Genomic DNA, 24,877 nt, shown 5'->3' on the forward strand with positions numbered 1-24,877 from the left:
TTCTTGTTCTTTCCTCTGAGTGTTTCCCATAGGAAACTGTCCCAAAACTTTTTCTGTGGCGTTTTCTCTGACTCATCCCCCTGCTCTCTGCTGAGAGCATACCAGAAGCTTGTGAATGGAGGCCTGTGACTCCATCCAGCTGCTACTAGGCTCATCTTTGTTGTGTATGTGCAATGATTTTCTCAACTTTGCTTCAGAATGCAAGTTCTAGAGGGTGGTGAAGAGGCCCCTCTTTTTCCTGTCTCTCTCAGTGTCAAATAGGACTCTGGACTCTGTAGCCTGGCTTATGTTGCACTTCGTTTATGCCCCAGAAGTAAAGTTATGATATGAAAACACCAAAAGCATAATAAAATGACCATGTCCAGGGCAGCCAGATTCCCTAGAGCTGCTGACCAGCAAATCTTTACCAAACCAGCTCTATAGGAGGTGCTGCTATGAAGTGGCTTAAGGCACAGAATGTGTGGCACAAGACAAACTTCCTTTTGACCTAGTTGGAAGAGACTGATCACAAACATGGAATATACCCAGTGCAGTGGTTTGTACAATAAGCAACCAGAAAATATGCATTGAACTTAATCAAGAAAGTCAATAATATAGCCAGAAGTGGTGAAATAGTACTGGATTTAGTGCCAGAAAACCTGGGTTCTAATATTGGGATGGCAATGTAGACTTTGGAAGCATGGAGCAGGGTCCAAATCTTAGATCATCATTAAATCTCATCTATTAAATGCATTTCTTGCATGGTTGTTAAAAGAATCAGTGCTAGTGAAGATATGCATCGAATAAAGACATCTAGAAGACACAAATGGATCAGCTGGCGGTGGTGATGTTATCACCATTAACATCTCAGCTCTGCCATATACCCTCCAGACCTTGGATCAATCACATTGTTGCCTCCTGGGCTTCAGTTTCCTTGTATATGAGACTGTACATAGGACTGTATGTAGATGATTCCTAAATGCTAAGATTTAAAAATTTCTACCATGTTCCGGAAGACTAGAGTTGTAGTCCACACCTTGTGGCCTTGAGCAAATCACTTCACTTTTCTATGCCTGTTTCCTCATCCGCAAAATGGTCACGTGGCTGGGTTGGTGCTCTGCAAGTTCCTGCAGCTTGAAAGCTCTGTGAATCTTGAGATGCTCTGGAAAACACCAAAGGAGAGGTTCAGAGCTTGATTTCTATAGTGGGATAGGAAATCAAGACCAGAGAAGGTAAGCCTGCAAAGAACCAGAGAGCTGAAGTGAGGTGTGCTGGGGCTAGAGCTAGGGAGGAAGAGGGGATGGGAAAGAAGGCTTTCCTAGGTAAGTGAAACAGTGCTCCTTGAATTTGAATAGGAATCCTGTTAAAATACAGGTTACAGGTCAGTAGGTCTGGGGTTGTGCTTGAGATTCTGCATTTCAATCAAGCTTCCAGCTGATGCGGCTGGTTCAGGGACCACACTGAGTAGCAAAGAGTGTTCTTCCTTCTCTAGCTTAGCAGCTGGGCCTCTTAGAGAAGAACAGAAGCTGATCTTCTCTCCACGTCTTCCTCCATTTCCCTCCCCCAAGACCCTAAAGCAAAAGGATGTTTTTACCATTGTTTTTTTCCCACTAGTCCTTCTCCCAATCCCAACCCCAAATACACACACACACACACACACACACACACATTTACTCACTCCTCAATACCCTCACCTTTCCAGCCTCATCAATATTTTTATCACTGGTCTTCACTGCAAAAGTGATTTTTGGGGAAAAGAATCTCACACCACATTTTCTAGGCCCTTACTGTCTGGCAGTGACAATCCCAGAGGAATGGGAAGTGAAAATGTCTACATTGTTGGAGTGGGTGATGTCATGTCCAGGTTTTCCCAGTTACACAGTAGTAGTCCCTACTTAGTCCTGGAGGCTGGTGTTTCTGCCGCTCCCCACCTCCGCCCTGCGGCAGAAGAGGGGCCTCACACAGAGTGTTTTTCCCATCTAACCTCTCCTCTCCCCACACCCACACACACCCAAACACACACAGCCTTCCTCTACCCAGAGAACGCCACCTTTCTGCTTTCCTTATCAAGGGCTTCTCTTTCCCATCATGGCCCTAGGGCAACTACTGTTATTTCTGAAGTTCGCCAGGATAAAGAGCTGAGTGTGCCACCAGCACACCCCAGGCACCCACCAGAGGTCTGAAAACATTTATACCTGGACACATCTGCAACCCATTGGCAAGCCACTAGAGTGTCATTCACACTGCTTGCAAAGAACTGCCCAAGCCAGAGGCCCCTTCGTCCCCTCCCCTTTCCTCCTGTGCCTCTCCTCCCCTCCTCTCCTCCCCGCCCCTCTTTCCCGTCCCTCTCCCGGCAGTAGTCCAGCACAGCTCATTTTTTTTTCAGGGGAACCTTCCACCTGCTGTTTTCTCTGGCCACGTTTTCTATTAGTCCTTTATAGCCAGTGCCCATTCCGTGTGCCACAAAGGAAATGGGACAGCTTCCTTTACGGAAACTAAGAATGAAGACTTCTTTCGTGAAGAAGTCTTGGCTTGACTGAAGCAAGTTAGAATTTGCTCTGAGCGGGGTATGCACCTAGCATTTTTCTCTCCTCCTTCTGTCTGCTCTAAGAGGCTGACTCAGGGCACTTTCTTCTCATAGCATCTGTGTGCTTCCTGGATATGATCCTTCCTTGGTTGTGATGGGGACAGGAAGGGATGTGGGGACAGAAAAAGGGAGAGGGACTGTTGGACAGATCTAGGTCTAGGAGAGGCCCTTATTATTCCTGGGTTCTAGGGAGAGGAAATGAGGGGACCCTTAGAGGCCATGTGGCTACAAGCCTCCTTTTGGAGCACAGCAGCTAGAGATTTCTGCACCAAATGAGAAATCTGGATCCTCCACTTCAAGTCACCTGGTAGAGAAATCTTACAGTGATATTTTGTTCATCCTGAGTACTGAGATTCCTAAAATCTCACTCCCGATGTATTTCTCTTTTCTCCTTTAAGCAACCTTCTTGCCTCTACTTATCAAGCTGTGACTCATCCCTTCTTAGCTCAGACACCTTCAACAGCTTTCTGTTTCTTCTCATGGAAACTCCATTCTAAATTCTACTTTCTCCACAAACTCTTCCCTGACCACACAGATTTACTTGCTCCCATGTACTTGGAGTTTCTTCAGCAATTACACTGTTCATTTAGCACTTAATACATTCTTGGGCATAATTTACTATCATTTATTTAAAAGGAGTTCAAGTTATTTCCATAGAAGATGGAAAGCTCCCTAATGAAAGAAACTGCATTATGTGTGTTGAACACTCCACAGGGTCCAGCGTGTTCATCTTTATTTTGCATGCGTGTGTGTGTCTGTGTGTGTGTGTGTGTGTGTGTGTGTGTGTGTGAGATAAGCCATTTGGAATCTGATAAAAACTAAATACATCCTCCCCTGGTAAATGCACCTCCACTCAGAACTCTGCCTAAAAATTTGCTCCCCACCGAAAGATTCCAGACTAATAACATCTGATAACAGCAAATGGTACTGCTGGTGGAGCAAATAGTAGGTGCTCACTAATTGTCTGCTGATGTGTACTTCTCTCTGTTTTCCCTCAACAGATTGCCCTGACGTTCTCAATTGTCTTTGGGGTGATTGTGTATCGAATAACAACTGCAGCCGCTCTGTCTCTCAATAAGGCTACACGCTCTAATGTCCGGGTGACAGTGACAGCAACAGCAGTCATCATCAACCTCGTGGTCATCCTCATCCTGGATGAGATCTATGGCGCTGTGGCCAAGTGGCTCACCAAAATTGGTACCGTGTCACCAAACCTTCTGGCTGTCCTAGGCCGTCTTTAAGTCAACGTGTGCAAGGCTTTTGGTGATAATGACCCAAAAATTTTTTAAAAAGGAACAGGGAAGAGTTGCTCTGTACCGCATATTTTAATTGGAGGAATGGGGAAGTACAGTGTGTGTGTATTTGTAGGGCTGCCAAAGGCTTTCTCTAAAGGCAGGAATCCTTCCTGTAACATTCTTGATCAAGCCCTCTAGCCTGTGCTTATTGTCTAATGAGACAGGATGCTCACTGTCCCCTAAGGATAAACCATGGCGTCTGTTCTTTTTAGCCTAACCTAGAAGCAAGGCAGACTCAAGACTTCCTGTTAAAAATTACAGAGCTTTAGCTCGCACTTTCCCAGCAGCATCTGTAAAGTTGAGGAAAGCCTCTTGATACTTGAGCCCAAGAGGGTCTTATTGGTCTTATCTATCCCCGTATTGTCAAAGGCCCCAGAAAATCCACACATTCCCCAGGCACTGAGTAGACTTCAAAGAGGCATATCAGACTTCCCAAGCTTCAAGCTGGTGAGAAAAATGCAATCGCCTCAATATTCAGACGTGTCATTTGAGCTGCAAGCCGCTGTTGCCTGAGCACCATGTTTTGGCATTTGGCATTCGCGCTTACTGGACGGGGGAGGCTGACAGTCGAGACCCTGTCCCGTTGTATTTATTCTGGGTGGCCTGGATTCATCCTTTCCCTCTCTGAATGTAGGGATTTCCCTCCCTGACTCTAGGGACGAAGAGTCCCAGCTTCTTGTTAACCTCATAGAGGGGTTGCATTCATGGTGTGTATGATACCTTTAATTCACGGACCCTTGATAGGATAACCACCTCCTCAAGAGCCTTCTACTGATGACTGGAGAATTCTGGAAAGTTGATCTGTCTGTGCCTTTCCCCTGCTTGGCCTCTAGTGTAACAGTACCCATGGTGAGCACTTTGCTTTGACTTCTGGGTTGCTGTCGGCAGCTCACCATCCTCAGGGGCAGCTCTGCTCTTCCAGCATGTGCATATTTATGAGTGTCATCTGTGTTTCTTCATAAGTTTCTTGAGAAAAATAAGCAGAGCATTTTAAGTCAGCGTGTTTAATGATAGATAGGATTCTATGGAAGCACTTTGGAAGAACATCCAACACTCCTGGGGACTCAGGAGGCTTTGGAGGGAGAGACATTTAACTGGAGAGCTCAGAGATAAGTGAGAGTCAGACAGGCATGCGTATAGGGAGGAGGGGCTGGGCAGGACAGGAAGATTCCTGACAAAGGAAACCAAGTGAGAAATACGGCGCTGAAGGGAGTGATCGGATCTCTGGGGTCAGGAAAAGCACGCCGGAAAGTGGCACATGAGCCACTTGGGTGGTTGGGAGAGTGTTGGTGGAGCTAAACACCGGTGGACGGGAGCTGAGCTCAGTGTGTGGGAGAAGGAAAGCATGAAGCATGCTCAGGACGCCAGGGGAGCCCAGCGCCGGGGCTCTATGTCCAGGACACATCCAGGGCATGATGGAGTGGGAATCTGGGCCCGTGGAGTCGACCAATACATGTTTTTTTGTTTTGTTTTGTCTTGTTTTGCTTTTTGATGGAAAATGTAAAATGCCAGGCTGAGGACTCCAGTGTTTTCCACAGATCATGGATGTTTGCTGGAATTCCCAGGGGCATTCAACAGTAAACAGTGTCATCTTCCTGGCCTGATGAGCCTGCTGAGAAATTAGATCAAGGCAAGAGTAGACAAAGCCAAAATATCAGCTGTAAAACTGAGAAAGGCTACAAGGGAGGTGGTAGCTTAGGCGGAGAGCCAAATACACATTCTCTCTCCATGGCAGGCAGTGGTGGATGGGCCAGCCCTGTGAACTTAGAACTTGGAGGGGCATAGAAGAACATCTGTTTCCTGGAGGCCCTTTGCTCCACCAAGGAAGGGCAGAAAAAGAGGCTAAGCAAGGAATGGCCAGCATCCTCTACCAGACTCAACAGTAAGATAAGCTACTCCCACTCCTCTCACCCAAGAGGAGAAATGGCTGAGCTGGGGGAAGACAAGCTGAGGCATTACAACTAATCACACTCCCACCACATGGAGGAAACATCAGGAGTAGAAATAAATTCCCCTACCGTCTGCATGAGGTCCTGATGTAGCACCACTGAGGATTGTTTTAAGAGCGTGGCATGATGGGAGCTGTTTGCAAAATTACTCAGCAGGGAAGTAGGATGTGACAGAATAGGGAGAGGCAGGAGATCCAATGTAAAGGGCATTGCTGAGTGTGTGGGCAGGACGTAGGGGAAGAGGGACAGGAAGTCAATGGTGATGTAGACCTTTCTTCTTCCTGTTCATTTGTGTTCCATGATTTCTTGCACTGCTCTAGATAGTGATAAAGAAGGAAGACAAACAGAGTGGGCAACAATAGAAAACTCATTAATTATTTAGTGAGTACTTCCCATGTGCAAGGCAGGGCCTTAACTCTTCTGTTTAAAGTCATAAACAAAATGGGCTGTAACACAGCTTTCACACCATGAAACTATGTTCAGTTTCCACTGGCATAGCCCCCTTGCCCAGAACAAAGTGGCTACCCTGGACTGTCAAATCAATGTCCAGGACTCCATAAGAATGTCTGTGCCCTGGAAAGGAGAAAAAATCCTAACAAGTACATTTTGTTCTTTATGAGAGCGATACTCCTCATAAAGTATTTTTAAGCTTAAAATTTGTAACCCCATTTCATCTTCACAAAAACTGCATGGCCAGCAAGGGAAGCATTATACCCTCGCTTTACTAAGGTTCAGACTCAGATTCTGCCTCGAAGATGTGAATCTCTTTTGTGTGAGTTTGATGTCAATTTCTCACCGTCTGTACTGAAGTGGTGTGTTTGTTGGGTCTCACCCAGAAACCCGAGTGGGCATTGTTCTGGGGCGTTGCTCTTGTTTACTTTAGCCTGGGTACCTCAGAGGGCTCAGAGAGGGACTGTAGTCTGTGGAAGGACTGCTGAATTTGAGAATCTACTGGAAAGAACCTTTGAGCTCTAGACCTGGCTCCTTCTCCTACCCTGCAACTGTGTGGCACTGGGCATCAGGGAATGTTTTTAGACAAAGGTTTCCCAATCCTTCCTTCATCATTTTCCTCCTTTTGTCCTCTGGCCATCACCCCTCTCTCGACGGTTTTTCACAGCTTAATACCTATGCTGTTGTCCTCAGCCCCTTTCAATGGATCTCTAGCTTAGAAATCCCCATCCAGTCAACCTTTCCCGAGCAGTGGGTCTGGGGACATTGCTCCCAGTCAGCACCCTCAGATGGCTTCTCTTGGCCCTAGGTCAGCTATAGTTAGCATTTGAGGCTCTCGGCCATTTTCTTCCCACTATGCTCTTTCACCCCAACTGACCCACTCAGCTCATGGTCATCCCAGCCTCCCCTGTGTCCCTGCTCCGGCCTTGCTCATGCTGTCGTGACTGCCAAAACAACCTCAGTGACCCTCCTTTAAAGGGCTTCTCGAAGCCTCCTCCTTCATAAACCCTCGTCTTCCAGACTCCCCTGGCACACACTCTCTGTTCGTGGGTTCATCCATCATCTGCTGATGGAGCGCTTGCTCTGTGCCAGGCACAGTTCTAGGGAACACAGCAATGACAAGCAACAAGGTCCCTGTTCACATTGTGCTTACACTGTGGCAAGGGAAAGATGGATGGTGAGCAGGCTCATTCCATAGAATATGAGGAAGGTGTGATGAGATAGACAGTGGTTTGGGGTTGTGTGCTCTGGAGCAGGTGATCAGGAAAGGTGGATCAAGGTGATAACCTTATAGCTGAGACCTGGATGGCAGAAGTGAGCCAGCCACAAAAAGATCTGGAAGAACTCTAGGAAGATGGAACAGCAAAGGCAAAGCCCGCAGGTCAAGGCTAAGCTTGGAGTGTCTTATTCACACCATTTATTGGATGCTGATCAGGTACTGTCTGATTTTTTTTTTTTTTTTTTTTTTTTTTGAGACGGAGTTTCGCTCTTGTTACCCAGGCTGGAGTGCAATGGCGCGATCTCGGTTCACCACAACCTCCGCCTCCTGGGTTCAGGCAATTCTCCTGCCTCAGCCTCCTGAGTAGCTGGGATTACAGGTACGCGCCACCATGCCCAGCTAATTTTTTGTATTAGTAGAGACGGGGTTTCACCATGTTGACCAGGATGGTCTCGATCTCTTGACCTCGTGATCCACCTGCCTCGGTCTCCCAAAGTGCTGGGATTATAGGCTTGAGCCACCGCACCCGGCCCTGTCTGATCTTATTGCATTGCACGTACATGTGTGTTCCCACTAGGCTCTGCTGGCATAATAACTTTGTCTTAAAATCTTGGTTGCATCACAAAAAATCATCTGTGTTCTTGCTCAGCCCACATATCTAGTGCAATCAGGCAGAGGTCTCTGCTGCACACAGTTGCTCAGGGACCCAGACTGATGGGGTCTGCCTGGACACTATGTCAGGGAAAGACAGCTGGAGAGTTGACTGGGGCTGTTAAATGCTTCAGACTCCAAGAGTCATCATTCATCCTGTCTTCTCACAGCTCACTGGCTAGAATCAGCCTAATTATGAAGAACTTGGGAAATGTGTGGAAGTACATGGTCATTCTGTAAGCAGGAAAGGTCTCTGCCACTTGCTCCCAACCAGGCTGCAAGGCTCTTGAGAACAGTGACCCTGTCTTTCATTTATTTGTATTTCCTGCACAGTGCCTGGCCCATGGCAGATCTTAGCACAATTTTGTCCATGCAGTTATTAGTGAAATACGTCTCTCTCTTCATTCATGCAGGACAAAGAAAATTTTCAAGGAATGCCCATAGGCTAGGTATCTTTTAAGTCACAGTAAAGGCTACAGTGAGCATTTATGTATTCCTTATTTCAACTCTGTCTGCCTGCAGAAGAATGTGATCTTATTGAGATGAATAAGGCCAGTGCAAAGTTGACACAATGGGATAGTGACTGAAAGACGCACCCAGGGTATCAGAAGACTTGAAGTTTTCTTTTTTTTTTTTTTGAGATAGAGTCTCGCTCTATCGCCAGGCTGGAGTGCAATGGCGCAATCTCGGCTCACTGCAACCTCCGCCTCCTGGATTCAAGCAATTCTTCCACCTCAGCCGCCCGAGTAGCTGGGACCACAGGCACGTGCCACCATGCCTGGCTATTTTTTGTATTTTTAGTAGAGACGGGGTTTTACCATGTTGGCCAGGATGGTCTCGATCTCTTGACCTCGTGATCTGCCCGCTTCAGCCTCCTAAAGTGCTGGGATTACAGGCGTGAGCCACTGCGCCTGGCCTAAGTTTTCTTAATGGCAAAGAATACCCACAAAACAGAGATGGTCCCACAAAATAGGAGATCAGCAGTATCTCTGCAGGCAGAGATACAGTTTCAGGGGTCCCCCAGGCTCCATGGGGACATAAAGCTACGGATAATGCCACCTAATGGAATGAGAAGTCGGCCAGGCTTAAGACTTCCTTTGCCATTCTCACGCTGGGTTTAACACTCGCTTGGCTTCCTGCCCCAGATCTCTTGATAGTTGAGGAGGCTGTGAGTATGTGCTTTGCTCACCAGGTGCAAGCAGCTGGTGTCAACAACCCCAATAAGTCCCCAAGTGTTTCCCACAGGGCCGAGTGATGGAAGACCAGTTTCCTGGGAGCATCCCTCATGAGGCTGAGGTGTCAGGCCTATCTGAGGTCCATTCTTGCTACAAATATATATCACAAAAGGCAGAATTTGTTAATTTCCTTGAGAATGATATCTACCACTAGCAGCAGTGGCAGATAAAAACAGTGATTGTCCCCCTGGCTGACAATAGTCAGGAACTGGGATGCAAGGCATGCTGGAATCTGGAGGCAGCACAGCACTGGTGAAGCAGGACTAAGCTGAACCCTGGGGCGGTGGGAAGGGGGCTTTCTAGGTAAATGCATGAAGCTTTGGAACTGTGTCCGAGAGGGAGTCTGGCTGGCCAAGGCACAGTGTACAGAGTGTGTTGCCAGCTTTAGCAAGCATCAGTATTGGAGTTTGAGTACAGCGGGGGTAGGATTCCAGTGGATGGGTGGGACAAGGTTTCTAAGTCCCCAGTGATCTTTTCACTCCAGGAGGGGATACAGGTGGTGGCTGTAGAGAAAGGGTCCAGGTTCTGGGGGAAGAAACAGGCAAAATCTGGGCCGGTCGCTGGGCCTCTGGACATACAGGACAGGGCTGCAGCATGGTGGGAGGATAGGGCGTGAGGCAAGAAATAAGAGTAATGGAGCTGACTGCTGCCAGGCGTGCTTCCGTCTCGGGTCAGGACCCAGGGTTGTATTGTGCCCTTGAGCCATACATCTGGGAGCAGGAAAACTATAGGCTCTTAGCATAACCAACATAGGCAATGGTCAGGCTTGGCCTGGAAAGGGGGCCTCTCTGTACTCTAGCTTTGGAGAATTCTTCAAATAGGAAGCAGGATGGAAGAGGCGCAGCTGAAGGGAGGCTTCTAGGCTGAATACTTAAAATGCCGCTGGCTTGCTGCCTCCTTTTCTTCCTGTCTTTTCTTTCAAAACTCTGTGCAGAGTGCTGACTGGTGTGTGGGGTGATGCATTTCATGCCTTTCTCATTGTCCAGCCTCTCCAAGTCACAGGATTGGGCTCATGGTAGGTGCTTGAAAAAAGAGTGTTAAGTCAAGGTTCTATGAGAATGCCTATGCTTGGGAGGTGCTTAGACATTGCTGATAGCCCACTTCTGAGTGTCACTGCCCCAGATGCTCCTGAAGCAGGACCAGGGATGGGAGTGAAAGGAGTGATGGGGAAAGGCCCTGAGTTCTGTTGAGTGCCCACTTCATACCAACACTGGTTGGCATACTTTGTCCCACATTATGACAGTAACACTGGGAATGGGTCATTTCTTTCACTTTACTTATGAGAAGGCTGGAGAGATTTAGAAACTTGACTGAAGCATGCAGTTAGTGATGTGCATGAGTGTGTGTTGATGTACACCCTGCCTACTCTGTATCTCACACACTTGCACACACACACATGCACACACACACACACACATTGCTTACCCTGTACCAAACACTGTTCTAAGCACTTTACATATATCAGCATCTTTAATCCTTAAAACAGTCCCAGCGGGGCAGGCAATCTTAACACTCCCATTTAGAAACAGGAAGACTGAGGACACAGAGCAGAAAATGTGAGGCCCAAGGTCATGGAACTGATAAGCGGTGAGCCTGGCCTCATTGTCCTTGCTGAAACCATGACACTCCGCTGTCTTTTAATACGTAGCTGTCCTTGTTCCCCAGAAAAATTTAAATGTATTGGGAAAGCAAAAGGAAACACCACAAAGGCTCCAGGAGATTTAAAATGGAGTGCACTCACATATGTGAATGACAAGAGGTCTGGTGTTTCTGAGAATGGGGACAGCCGTGTGGGTCAGATGCCCCATGCAGGGAGGACAGCAGGGAGGCAAGCTCCGAGTGCAGCCCCCTGTCCCACATGTGCAGAGAGAGTGGAGCTCCACAGGCTTTGGGGTCCTGCATGCTTTATAAGTTTTAGAAAAAGAAAGACATATTTTAAAAACCTGAAAGGCCACCAGGAATCTCTTAAAAAAAAAATAGACAGGGTTTCACTCTGTTGCCCAGACTGGGATGCAGTGGCATAATCCTAGTTCACAACAGCTTTGAACTCCTGGGCTCAAGTGATCCTCCCACCTCAGCCTCCTGAGTAGCTGGGACTACTGGTGTGTGCCACAGCATCTGGCTAATTTTTTTTTTTTTAACTTTTTGTAGAGAAGGGGATCTCATTTTATTTCCCAGGCTGGTCTTGAACTCCTGGGCTCAAGTGATTTTCCTGCCTCAGCCTCCCAAAATACTGGGACTACTGGTGTGAACCAGCGTTCCTAACCCTGACCAGGAAGCCTTGAGACTAAACTTTTCCTCCAATTTAAAGCTACTCTAACAAAAAGCAATATATTATTACTGAGCAGAGAAGAGTGGGAAGAAAGGAAAAGAATGGGGAAAAAAATCAGTATCACAGATAAAATGGCTGCCGAGGCACAAAACATTCTTTAAAAAAGAATATTTGGGCATGAATGGATGAATCTAATTTTCTAAATGTGCATAGTGTGTGCTTTTTGGAGCATGAGGTGAAAGTGTTGGCTTTATTGGATGCGGTGCTCTGGGATGGGGGTTCTGCTCTCTGCAGTGGAGGCTGATCACAGCCAGAGTCCAGCACAGGACACGGGTGGGCCTCGCTGGCGTGGGCTGGAAAGGAGAGTGGGGCCTTATGCCTTCCTGGGGGGACACCACAATGCTGGTCATTTGCAGTCTGGCCTGAGAGTTAGGTCTGCTGGTTTGTATTCTCTTCCTGCTTTGCACTGGGATCCTGGCTCTCTGGGTGGCCTCAGGCAGTGGGGGAGAAAGAGCCTCCCAGGGTGTGGCCAGGGGGTATTCTATGATTGTTGGTGGGGGGCCCTCCACGATGTTGGCTTAAACTATTCTAAACATTGTCTGGGAAAGAGAGAGGATGGCAGAAGGCTGTGACTACTAATAAAACCATGGGAGTATAGTTATAGCCCAAGTTTGTGAAGCACCCCTACCAGTTATATGAGACTATCATCAGTAGTCCTGCTGTTTAGAACACTTAGCATAACTGGTAAGAGTTTCTTCCCACACATGAGCTGTGACCATGAACACGTCTGTTATTTCCCTCCTAAGTCCTCGGAGCACTCATCTCTCCTGTAAGCAAGAAGTCCAATATCTTCCTCTCCCTCTCTTTGGATTTTCTAGGAGACCAGGGACTGAAACATTCAGAAGAGAAGGAAGGGCTGTGGTGCTCCTCCTCTGTTTACACCTTTTCTCTTCACATCCCCTCTCCACCTCACTAGAGAATTGGGATGCTTTCCTGTGCCTCTCCCTGGTCCTCCCACACCTCTGGAGAAACTGCATCTCTTCCTAACTGCAGCTCTTGCAGGATGAGTTCTCCCTCTTGGTTCTTCTTGGGCATCAGCCATGCTGTTTCCTCTCCTTGTCTCTTCACTGCTGTGAGTAAGGGCTTCCTGAGAGTTACTTCCTTTGAACCATCCAAGGGGAATTGTTTCCCACTGCAATCCTGAGTGGTAGAGAGGTCAGGCCAACGCCCGAAGTTAAACAGGGAGATGCCTGCGTAGAACCTCCCCTTCACTCCTTGGATCTCACTGCCACAATTGCTGCTGGACATTGGCCCCACCCCTCTGATGGGAGAGGCTGGACTTCTGCTGAGCTGGCCCCTCCTTATGCCAGGCCTGGACAGCATGGGCTCGTCAAGGGAGGACACTCTTCTCCTTTAGGGTGGGCTCAGTCTAGGGACTGCAGCTGTCAGGGTTTCCTGTTTCTAGGACACATGTGTTACCTCCACCCTCATCTCCAGGATGCCATATGACACATAGACCCAGAGCAAGGGCCCCTGCTCTCCCTGGGAGCCCACTCTGGAAGCCCTCAGCTTGCCGCCTTAAATCTTCAAAATGCAACAGATCCTACGATTGCCTATTTCACTTCCCTGGCCCTCAGTGATTCCTGGGGACCTCATCATCCCAGGTGATGCCAAAATGCGCCCCCCCAACCTTCTAAGCTCTGTAGGAGATTTTAAGCTAACTTGCTAGCATCTCTTTCAGTAAAGAAGTGGAAACAAATGTACACATCTCTGAAGGAGCGCCTTGATGTGCCATCATAAGAGCAAATCTCTGAGCCTTTATGCCATGCTTGGTGCTTTCCATACTGTATTTCCCAACAAATGTTGAAGGAAGGTCCTATTTTATGCATTAGGACACTGAAGCTCAGAAAGATAAATTCCCTTATCTGGGGACTCTTGGACAGAAAGGTCTCTGAATTCCACCCCTCTATTCTTCCATCAAAGCCTCGTGAATCATATTGTAGAGCACAGAAGACCAGAAGTGGGAAGGACCCAGGAAATCACCCAGTCCAACCTTGACATTGAGACTCGGACTTGCTTGAGGTGCTGACTCCTCCAAGCTGGCCGGGTACTTTGAAGAATGGTTCTCGTTCATACAATGTTCTAATGGCCATGGGTCATGAGTCAGGGTTTGGGGGTTTTGGGTTTACGGGAGGCAGAATCACAGGGGCCAAGGAGAACACAGGGGCTAAAAATGTAATGCGTCTAACTTTGAGCACTTAATTTCCCCCCCAAACCTTCACCCATTTCTTCCCATCTCAGAAGATGGCACCACCAGCCACCCAAATGCTCACTTCAAAGCCCAAGCACCTTCCTGGCTGTCTCTCTCTCTCTCTCTCTCTGGCACTCTCGCTCCCTGGAGCAAGCTCTCTCACCCCTTGGATCCAGTCTGCTTGTAAGTATTGTTCATTCTACGTCCAAACATATCCCAGATCTGACCACTTTTCATGTTGTATCCTCATATTGGCTGGCTTGGGCCTGGAAGACACACTCACAATTTGTCTCTGCTTCCACTTCTGCCTCCCAGCCACACTTCCCCCCACCTCCACAGTTCACTTTCTGTGATTTTTTAAACATTTAATTTCATCACATCCCTTCTCTGCTTCCCATTGTACTTCCCGTGCCTCACAGAGCCCCACATTGACTCTCCCGCCTTCCTCTCCAATCCCCCATCCCGGTACTTACTTCCACCTGGCTCTGGAGGCTCTGGCTGTGTGGACCGGCCTGTTCCTTGCATAGCCTTGGGGCTCTCCATCAGGATTTTGCCCAGGCTGATTGATGCCTCTCCCTGGTGCTCTCTTCAGCCCCTGGGGTTTGGTTCCTCCTTACCCTGAAGGTCTCAGCTTAGAGGTCATCTTCTCAGAGGCCTTTCCTGACCCCTCTGACTCAAACAGCCTTCCCATCACCCTCTCCTTCTGCTTCTCATTTCACTACATATCCCTTCAACTCTCCCCGCTCTCTAAAATGGTTGCAGGTGTCTCCCTCACCCTTCTAGACTGGGAGCTCCACACGGCGGGAGCTCATTGAATTGTCCACTACTGCACACCCGGGGCCCAGCACCTGGTCTATTATCATCCTCAATAGGTATTTGTTGAATGAGAAAAGACAGTGGTGGGAAAGGAAGGAGAATTCCCCCTGGGTTGTTTTCCTCTGGGAAGACATGAGGGGTGGGCTGAGGATGGAGTGACTGTATGGCTCCTCCCTCTGGTTCTAGACCAGTGTGTGCATTTGCCAGATGACCCAGGGGTGTTGGGAGTGTCTGTGATCAGGGACAGGGCACACCTTCCTGCCCTCTCCTCACTCCTGTCCTTGCTACTGGGAGAAAATCTTAGGGAAGTTGTCAAGTGCTAATGTGGTGCTTGGCAAATAGTAGGTGCTGGATATAGTAGGATTCTCATGATTGGCCCATAACAGAATATGTCTCTCTGTCTCACTCTCTCTCTGTCTGTCTGTGTCTCTCTCTAGTGCTCCCTTCCTGTTTAGGTCCTTTTTCTTAAAAGGAGATGTGCTGGGGTGCTGGCATCCTGGCCTAGGCTGCTATCCAGCATACCAGGTCTCGTGCTCCTTTGCTTAGGGGCAAGAGTTACCTTCCTGACTCTGAGGCATAGGCCCCCTGTGCCAGGAAGCTCTCTGGGGCTGCAGGAGTGTCTCAGGCATGCCCTCAGGATCCCCAGTTCAGAGGCTCTCAGCTCCCTCAGGCCATGCACCGGCTACTTCATTGCCCAGCTGGCTGGCTTCTCCTAGGGTGGTTCCCACCCTACCCATGGCACTAATAAGGCAACAGTGGCACACAGGTACCCAGACAGTCCCTCCACCCACCCCCCATTCCCAGATAAAGGGCAGTGCAGATGGTTGTGATGTCAGCAAACACTGCTGTTTGCAAAGGCTTGGTCTGCCTTAGGGAGAGATGAGGGAAGAGCAAGCTCTCTTGCTTGACCATCTTCTTGTTCTGTTGTGCTGCCATTGCTATGCATTTGCCAGCTGGGCTGCTGAAGACACCGTTCAGGAGGAGCTGCTTTTCCAAGATTCAGAGCCTGCAGCGGGAGTCCTCTTCTGGCCGTGCTGTTAGGATGGAGCTCTGGGGACTTTCAGTCCTGAGCTGGCCCCCTGGGATGAAGCTGGGCTTTCATACTAATTGCTTTCCAAGGCAGTTTACAGCTGGGTCATTTGCACTCATATTTTTTCATGACACGATGCAGCAGAGGATTAACACTTAAGAGAAAAGGGCTGATGGTGGGAATGGCTGCACAGAAATTCCCTCTGATTGTCCTTTGTGGCTGGAAGGGGGTCTGCCCTCTTCGTCGTGATCCTGCTGTGCAGGTTGGAAGCAGGTGAAACTTCCAGATGGCCTCTAATCAACCCAGGGTGCTTCCTGGGGGAGGTGCGATGTTAGGGGCACATGAATAATAGAGAAAGTTGCCTGTCTACCTCCTCACCCTCTCTCCATTAGGCTCCCCTCCTTCGTATCCCCATAGCCATGGAATCTAAAGGCACTTTATTTGGAGTTGTTCAAAGCACAAGACTGGACCACTGTTTTCATGGGGCTCTGATTCACACCCCTCCAGAAGTCTGTCTTGTGAGAAATACTGCCTAGTGGCCTGAGATGCAGACAGCCCTTCCTGACCTTCAGATGTCACCCCACCTCACCTGACCTCTGGGAACACTCCTTCCCTCCCTCCCTTCCTCTCTCCCATGGTGTCTACCTCTTCCCCTGATCTCTCTCATTTGTTTCCCAGATTGAGCAAGACCCTAAAGGCAGTCCCTGCTCCTTCCCCTGTGCTCACCTTGAAGTAGAACCCAGTTCTTCAACAGTTGCCCAAGAGCAAATTCAGAACACTTTCAAGGAATCATTATGGAAGAGTCTGTGGAGGGGCACAGGAAGAGTTCACAATGCAAACCTCACAGCAGCACTTAATGAAAACTCCCACTGGGCCCTCCCCACACCTGTCAGTCCATTTCCTCCCTGCCCATCCCCTCCCATTGCACTGGCCCTCACTCTTCTGGGTCTTGGTTCCAACTATAGCATCCCCGTCTCTTATGTTAGGTCAGAGTTTGAGTCTTCCGGCTGCTCCTGTCCTATATGGTTACACCTGTCATCTGCTCAGAAAAAAGGTCCCTCCTTAAAATTTGTCCTTCTTGAAATGTGACAGGGAATTTTTAATATGGGCCAAAAAATTTTTTTATTCTTGCAAACAAATTTTTCCTGTCATCCATTCACACATTTATTCATTCAATGCATGTTTATAGTAGAGCACAGCTGGCAATAGGTGGGGTCTGCCCGGAAGCTGTCTCTTTGGGACCTTGCTCATGTACATGGCGGTTGGCAAGAGTGGGAATGCGGTGAGCGAGAGGGTTCAGAGCCACATGAGGGTGCAGAGTTATGAGATCTCGAAACCGAAAGTGACCTTTCAATGGCAGACACTTCCACCGGGCCTTGGAATTGTCTTCTGTAGTTAAGGGGAATGAGAATCAGGCCGAAGATGGGGATGTGGCGCCTTCAGGCAGGGAGGACCTGATATGCACAAATCAGGCAGGGAGGACCTGGCCTCTTGGTGGCGGGGAGGGGAAAGGCCTAAGAAGCGAAAGATCTCATGGAGCGTTTGCTAACATGTACAACTAAAGAAGAAACGATGGAAGCGGCAGTGCTAGCTGTAAATGGTGAGCACAAATAATTATCCAGATGATTATTTGGTGAAGCAGTGCGGGATCGCCCAGGTCTTTTATCTCAGGGGGCCATGCCCACCCAGGTGGGCCAGGAAGGAGAAAACCACAAAGCTTTCCACCAGCAGAGGAATATCATGGAAGACTTTTCCAACTCCTCTGGAATTCTAGTCCAGCTCCTGTAGAATTCTAATTCAACTCCTGTGGAATTCTAGTTCAGCATTTCAACACCTATAGAATTCTAGTTCAGCTCCTGTACAATTCTAGTTCAACTCCTGTAGAATTCTAGTTCAACTCCTGTAAAATTCTAGTGCAACTCCTATAAAATTCTAGTTCAGCTCCTGTAGAATTCCAATTTAATTCCTGCTGTAGAATTCCAATTCAACTCCTGTAGAATTCTGTAGGGGTTGACCCTATAGAATTCCAATTCAACTTCTATAGAATTATGCTGCTGTCTCCAGATTCCCTTGTGGGCAACGCTCTTTGCAAAGTAGCACCAAAGGATCGCTTAGCTTTCCCTTCCCAGGCCATGAGTCCTGGGGTCTCACCCCTGCCTGTCTCTTTAATAGGTCTCTGATCAGGCTTGTACTATGACGGATGCTGTTGGCGCCCCAGCTCTGCTGCCATTCTCCACTAATACTGTTTTAACTGCTGCTTCTAAAGCTTAGGAATTTCCTCTTTGAATTACTGCAGGTCTTTCTTAGAACTCCAAATGTTGTTTACCTCACTCAATTTGGAGGATGTGCTATTTGGACGATATTGGAATCAATTCCCAGTGATTTATACTAGAGGGTATTAGGGTGTCACACTCAAACACTGTTTCTCTCTAACACACTTCTTCTCACTGACAACTGATCACTGGCTCAACAGGCATACAGGCCTTGGACTTCAGCTCTAGTCACGCTCAGTGACCTCTGGGTCTGCTCAGAAACACTGTCCATACTTCCCAAGGGCTTGAGTCAGGGCAAGTCTTTCTCTCCATTTAGGAAAGTTACAAGCGTTGTCTCAGGACCTGCCTGTCCCTGTTTCCCTCGCCACCTGCAGTAGTCAGTTTTAGCACATCTAGATGTTGGAGCACATTCAGGAGAAATGTTGTTAGCCTCCAAAATTTAGTTTTTGCTCCTGTTGTAGTTAAGCCAGACATTTGGAGGACAGCCTTCCACATGGCGATTCAGGAATCTGGGCTTTCTCTTTCCAGTAGTACTATCAACATTTTCCCCGGGAGATGAGGGAAGAGAGAGAGAGAGCAGAGGACCTCACAGGAAACACTGAGGGCCAGGCTTGGAAGCGGCATATGTCACCTCCACTCATGTCTCGCTGGCCACAACTTCTTCATATTGCTCCATATAGCTGTGTATCTAGGGGAAGGGAATGTGTGTGATGATGAGCTCCTGGCCTAGCTCTGCCTCCCTATTTCACCCAGGAGGCCAGGGAGACCTCATACAAGTGTCGTTCTTGGGGGTCTGGTCTTGTACTTCAGGATTCTTCTTCCTGCAATAACTCTTGCCATAGATGAGTTTTTAATACTAAAATCTGTATGTGTCTACATATATTTTTATTAAATATTTTACAACATTTTTACAAACTACAGTATTTCCTTAATAATGCATTGTGCAGTTTAAGATGCTTAGCAAAGTAATCCTGTTCACTGTAGTTCTCAATCCCATTGAGTTTTCTCTGGCAGCTTAGTCCCCACCCAGAGACCCCTACGTTGGTGGTCTTCAAGCCTTGGACACGATGGAGGCTCTCCAAGACTCAGGGGAGGCCTAGGTGCTTTGGTCTTCCTCTAAAGGGCCATCTTTACACGTGCAGTTGTGCAGTGCGAGAAGGTTGTTGGTAATGAACCAGTAATAGCAGAAATCGCTGCCAGCGACATCATCTCCTAATCCTGAAGACAGCATTGTAGGACTGGCAGTGAATGAAGGGCTCACTGTCCTATGTGGGAAACTGGAACATGGCAATGCAACCTCCTTCTAAGACTCTTTCTGCCATGAGATGGGAGATGACACTCTGTTGCTGACAGGTCAATCTGGGAGAGACTTGGCGGTGAGCAAAAGCCTCTCCATAGAGACCTTGCTCAGTGAAGCTCCTTGAAAGAAGGGGGAAGCATTTATTCCTCTTGGCCTGGCATCTGACACACAGCTTGTGCTTGATGAATGTGGCCTGCAAGGGACAAATATTTCTTAGGCGCATCGCATTAGACTGGGAGTGGAAGGTGGGGAGGACAATAATGGGTCAGACATTCCAATTGCAAAGGGCAGTGTTGTTAAAAACTATTTTTTGAAGCAGGCAGATCTGTGTTCACATCTTACATCTGTCACTTACCTGCTATGTGATCTCGAGCAAGGCTGTAACCTGTCTGGGTCTCAATTCGCTTCATCTATAGAAGTGAAACGTAATACCTACCTCACAGAGGGAGGTGAGGCTTAAGTGAGGTAATGAGAGTGCACGCCTACATGTGATGTCTTCTGTCATACACAGAGGATGGGAGCAGACACTTTTGTGCAGCACCCACCTGCCATTGGCCTGCCCTGGAGGTGACCTTCAGATGCTTCCTCTTTGCACCAATGGCTTCCTGCCGCTCTCTGTCAATGGGAGTTCTCTGATTGTGGGACAGGCTGGAAGAACCAGGGAGTTAGCCCCAAAGGTGACCTTCAGCCAGGGAGGGCCTCCTGTTAGATCTCCCCGCAGTGTGCACATTTGGAGCTGTGCTTCACACAGTTTCTTAGGAGGTCTCCAGCGGGACTGAACCCCAGTTGATGCAGCGTTAACCTGTTTATGAGCACGTTTTCTTAGGTTTCCACCCTCCTCATTCTCACCATCTCACTCCCTCACAACGCTTCCTGGGAGCCCCTCTCAAATAAACTGCTTACTCCTAAATCCTTGTCTCAGGGAGAATCCAAACTCACGGACTGGAAGAATCAATGATAAAGACTATTATTAATTTTCAAAGGGCATGGGTGTGGGTAGTTAACTCAGGGACATATAAAGCATAACAGAAGAAAACAAAAAATAATAACTACCCACTGAAGACATCTAGTAATGTTTCTGGAAAGAAAGTGTGGCACTGTGTGATCTGGAGAGTGTGGTACACTGTGATCCAGAGAGTGTAGTATGGTGTGATCTTGAGGGTGAGGTACAGTGTGGTCTGAAGAGTATGGTACAGTGTAATCTGGACAGGGTGGTACAATGTGATCTGGAGAGCGTGTTATAGTGTGATCTGGAGAGCGTGTTATGGTGTGATCTGGAGAGCGTGTTATGGTGTGATCTGGAGAGTGTGGCACTGTGTGAACTGGAGGGTTTGGTATGGTGTCAGTTGGAGAGTGCGGCACTGTGTGGTCTGGAGGGTGTGGTACAGTGTAATCTGGAGAGGGTGGTACAATGTGATCTGGAGAGCGTGTTATGGTGTGATCTGGAGAGTGTGGCACTGTGTGAACTGGAGGGTTTGGTATGGTGTCAGTTGGAGAGTGTGGTACTGTGTGATCTGGAGGGTGTGGTACTGTGTGATCTGGAGAGTGTTTTATGGTTTGATCTGGAGAGTGTGGTAGTAATTCACCTGGATAATAAAGGATATAAAGGATTTGTGCATAAGCAGATGGATCACGGAAGGGTATTCAACGGAAGAGACAAAGTTTTGTGTCTGTTTCTTCAGTGATTCCTACAAAAGTTAAATGTAAATTTGTGCAGCAGGCAAGGCGCAGGGGCCCATACACCAGTCTCATCTGGACGCAGAACTCTTCAGCTGGCATGGTCCTGTCGTCAGGCCTCTGTGCTCAGCACACTTTCAAGCTGTGCTTCTTGGTCCGTATGATGTTGCATTAGTGCTTTTCTTCTGCCTCTGCAGACTGTGGCCCTGTGCTCCCCAAAATGTCTATGCTGAAATTCTAACCCCCAAAGTGATGATATTAGGAGGTGTGGTCTTTGGGAGGTGATGAGGTTCTGAGGGTAGAGCACACATACATGGGAAAGAGTCCTTATGAATGCGGCCAGGGAGAGATGCCTTTCCCCTTGACCATGAGAGGACACAGTGAGAAGGAGATGTCTATGAACCAGAAGACAGGCCCTCAGCAGACACCAAATCTACCTTGATCTTGGACTTCCAAACCTCCAGAATTTGAGAAGTAAATGTCAGGTTTTTCACAAACACTCAGTTTATGGTGTTTGTTATAGCAGCCAAGATACACTAAGAACACCCTGTCACCTCTTATCCTTGCCATGCCATTTGTCATGGTCTGTGGAGTCCCTCCTAAGCGGCCTGCGCAGTTGTCCACTGGAGCTTCCCGGGTCTCTAGACTTCTGGAGGCACCTAAGAAGTTTCTGCTCTGTTTCTGAGTCCTTCTGGGAACGCCAGCTGACTCCTCTGCTTGGATCTGATAGAACACCCTGGGCCTATGACCTGTGAGTCTGAGACCTTAGGCTCAAGCTGTTTGTTTCACTCATTTTGTTTAATAAGCCTTCATCATTTGAATGAATGACCAAGAAATGTCTTAGGTTACCTAGAGGACACACAGATGAATGCTTTTCTGCATTCATCCAAATTCATGCTAAAATTCATTTAGCATTTTTCCTGCTAAAAATGAAGGAGAGAAAGAGGAATCATGTCATGGTGCCCTTGTAACTCTAGTTCAGTGGCTAGTGAGCTTTTTGACCAGGGGCCTTGGCTCAAGTAAAATCTCATGGAAGTGAGAATGGCACAGGTGAAAACTGAATTCCCCTTGATGAAGTAAAGGTGGTGACTGCAAGCTCTGTGTGCTCATGCCCCTTTTTGAGGAGCGTAGTGTGAAACCATCGCTTGAGTGGGCAAGAGGAGGTAGGTGGATGGAGAAAGGTGGTGATTCTATATTTCTTACCCTTCTGTAACCTTGTATTAGTGGCAGACTACCTGGGGCCTTGCAGATGACTTCAGTTCTAATGTGCCAGAGGGGTGAGTCCCGTGGTTTTTGCTGCGAAGGAGTCAGCTAAGAGACAGTAGCTCGTGTCTAGGTCAAAACTCTGGAGAGGTGAGAAATCTTACCCCAAGCTCATCAGCCTCACTCTTCTCTTGCAGAGGTTCCAAAAACAGAACAGACTTTCGAAGAGCGCCTGATCCTCAAAGCTTTCTTGCTCAAGTTTGTCAATGCCTACTCCCCCATCTTCTATGTGGCCTTTTTCAAGGGGAGGTGAGTATAATGGTGTCATGAGTAGAAAGGCAACTTGTCACTGAGGCTGAGTTCTCTACTGTCAGGACAATAGAGTCAGCCTCTCCCCATTTTCCACTCATCTTAAGCCCCTTCTCCACCCCACTTCCATCGAACTTTCCATGAAGCAGGAATGTTAGCACACAATCATTTTGAATTAGCATCTTCAGGTTCTGATGACCCTGGCACTTTACAGGAATCTGGCTCTGGGCCTTGCAGGGGCCTACTCCCTCATCTTCTATGTGGCCTTTTCAAGTTTTGATAGAATTTGTGTCTCTGAACTTTGAGGTTAAGGCAGGAGGGAATTTCATATCTAGCCAGTGGCTCCTGGGTCTTGTAGTGCAATTCTGATGCCAACTATCTGGAGTTAATACAGATTTCATAGGTTAAGGGCACAGCCCCTCACAAGACTTCCTTCACTTTAAACACCAGTGACAAGCTCCAGGGTTCTCAGGCCACTGGCAGTTGTGACCCACTGGCTGTAGAGTTACAGAGTTCTCATTAGTCCATCAAATTCAATAATTCACTAGAATGACTTACAGAACTCAGAAATGTGCTATACTTACAACTGAAGTTTCATAGTAGTACAGGGATGTAAATCCAATCCAGCAAATGGGAGAGGCAAATAAAGCTAGGTTTAGGACGTTCTTAATCATGAAGCTTCTGTGTCTTCAAGATGTGCCACCCTCCGGGCACATTGAAGTGTCATTCCTCAGGCATGATTGATAGAATCATTTGCCATCCGAGTGAACTGAATCTCCAGTGCCCTTCCCTTGCCCTGAGATTGGGCTAGCATCACATGACTCAAAGCCTCAACCAACATGGTTGATCTTCCTGGCACGGCCTGCCCCCATCCTGAGTAATCTCATTAGCATAAATTTAGGTATACTCCTAGGAACCTACCAGGAATAACAAACATACTCCTATCAAGGGAAATTTTAAGGATTTAGATGTTCATGCAGAAACCAGGGACAAAGGCCAGTGAAATTCTTTATTATACAATCGGCCTGGATGTAAAATCACTTTGATAAATATTTTTTATGGTCAAGCCAGTTGGCTGCCTACAAGGAAATATCCCAGTAGGTGTCAACCAACAACATCAGGAAAGCTTCCCTGGAACTAATAGCTCGTTAAGCAGGCACGAATAGCGCAAACTGTCATCATCCACACTTGGTAATTTCTTACAGAGGTGTTTCTCATCCAAACCATAGCCCCCTTCTCAGGACCTCTGCCCTTGGCTGTCCTGAAATTATAGAAGCAGAGAGACTGTCCATATTAATAAGTACACACTTCACTGGTGCTTTCAATATAGATTTAATGGCAAGAGCAAATTACATGCATATGACATTCTAGGTGAGAAAAAAGGATCCTGACCCTTAGATGAACTGTGGTATATTGGAAGAGATAGTCTTAGCAACAGCACACTGTAATCTCCAGTAAGTGATTATATCCAGTATGTGATATAATAGGAGGTATAAAGAAATTGTTGGGAGAACAGTTATGAATGGAGACAAGAAGAAGACTTCAGCGAAGGAAAGGCTTACACTGAGCCTTAAATGGATGAGTAGGATTTCAACAGGTGAACAAGGGGATGTCATTGCAAGTAAGTAGGACTATTTTGATTGTCTGTCTGGTTCCATGGTGGGCTTTTACCATTTTGCTTCCCTTCGCTGCACAGTCTTATTATCCCCCAATAAAATAGACTCTGCTTAGAAGAGGAATGAGACAAGCTTCTTTTATTCCTTTGAATATTTTCAGCAAGACATCAAGATTTTTTCTTTTCTGACTCCAGGAATCTCTATTTGCAACTTTAGTCCATCTCACCCTCCCTTTGCTGGGAATCAAAAACTCTTACTAAGGAGTTGAAACCAGAGTTATGTTCTTGACACTAGGTAGGGAAGAAGGTGTGATGACAGCACACTTAGAGATAATCCAAACTGCATGGTTTTTAGGCTCAGAAGTCACACACACACACATGCACACACACATGCACACACACACACTCCAGGCCCAGCTTTATCCTCTGCCCAGCTTACCCCTATCCTCTGACATTTGACTGGGTTGAGAAGTGAACCCAAAGTGTTATAGGGGATTACTTGTTGATAATGGTGTGCAATCCTATCCCTGAGTGATCTAGCACTCCCCCTGACCAGTGCTTTCAAAGAGGTGTTGGTGGTGATATTGCCCCCAGAAGACTTGTCCTCAAGCATCCCTGTATGCTTTCTCTTCCCCTAACTCTTCCCACACTGTTTGATTTCAGGTTTGTGGGCAGGCCTGGAAGTTACGTCTATGTATTCGATGGTTACCGCATGGAAGAGGCAAGTATAGCCACTGGTGTTTCATGCCTGGCACCCCAACCCAGC

At 47.6% G+C, this 24,877-nt stretch overlaps 1 protein-coding gene across 3 annotated transcripts in view; it reads left to right on the forward strand.

Annotated features, from left to right (window-relative positions):
• ANO2 (anoctamin 2) overlaps nt 1–24,877 on the forward strand; it is a 367,122-nt gene that overhangs the window by 290,889 nt on the left and 51,356 nt on the right. For all 3 annotated transcript variants that reach the window (XM_064377517.1, XM_012455921.2, XM_064377518.1), the window contains 3 exons: nt 3,568–3,763; nt 22,385–22,496; nt 24,775–24,832. In XM_064377517.1, coding sequence (XP_064233587.1) covers nt 3,568–3,763; nt 22,385–22,496; nt 24,775–24,832 — 366 coding nt within the window. The remainder of the gene's footprint in view (nt 1–3,567; nt 3,764–22,384; nt 22,497–24,774; nt 24,833–24,877) is intronic.

Source organism: Aotus nancymaae, unplaced genomic scaffold (assembly GCF_030222135.1).
Source record: "Aotus nancymaae isolate 86718 unplaced genomic scaffold, 86718_ANA_hifiasm-v0.15.2.pri h1tg000016l, whole genome shotgun sequence".
Classification (NCBI taxonomy): Eukaryota; Metazoa; Chordata; class Mammalia; order Primates; family Aotidae; genus Aotus; species Aotus nancymaae.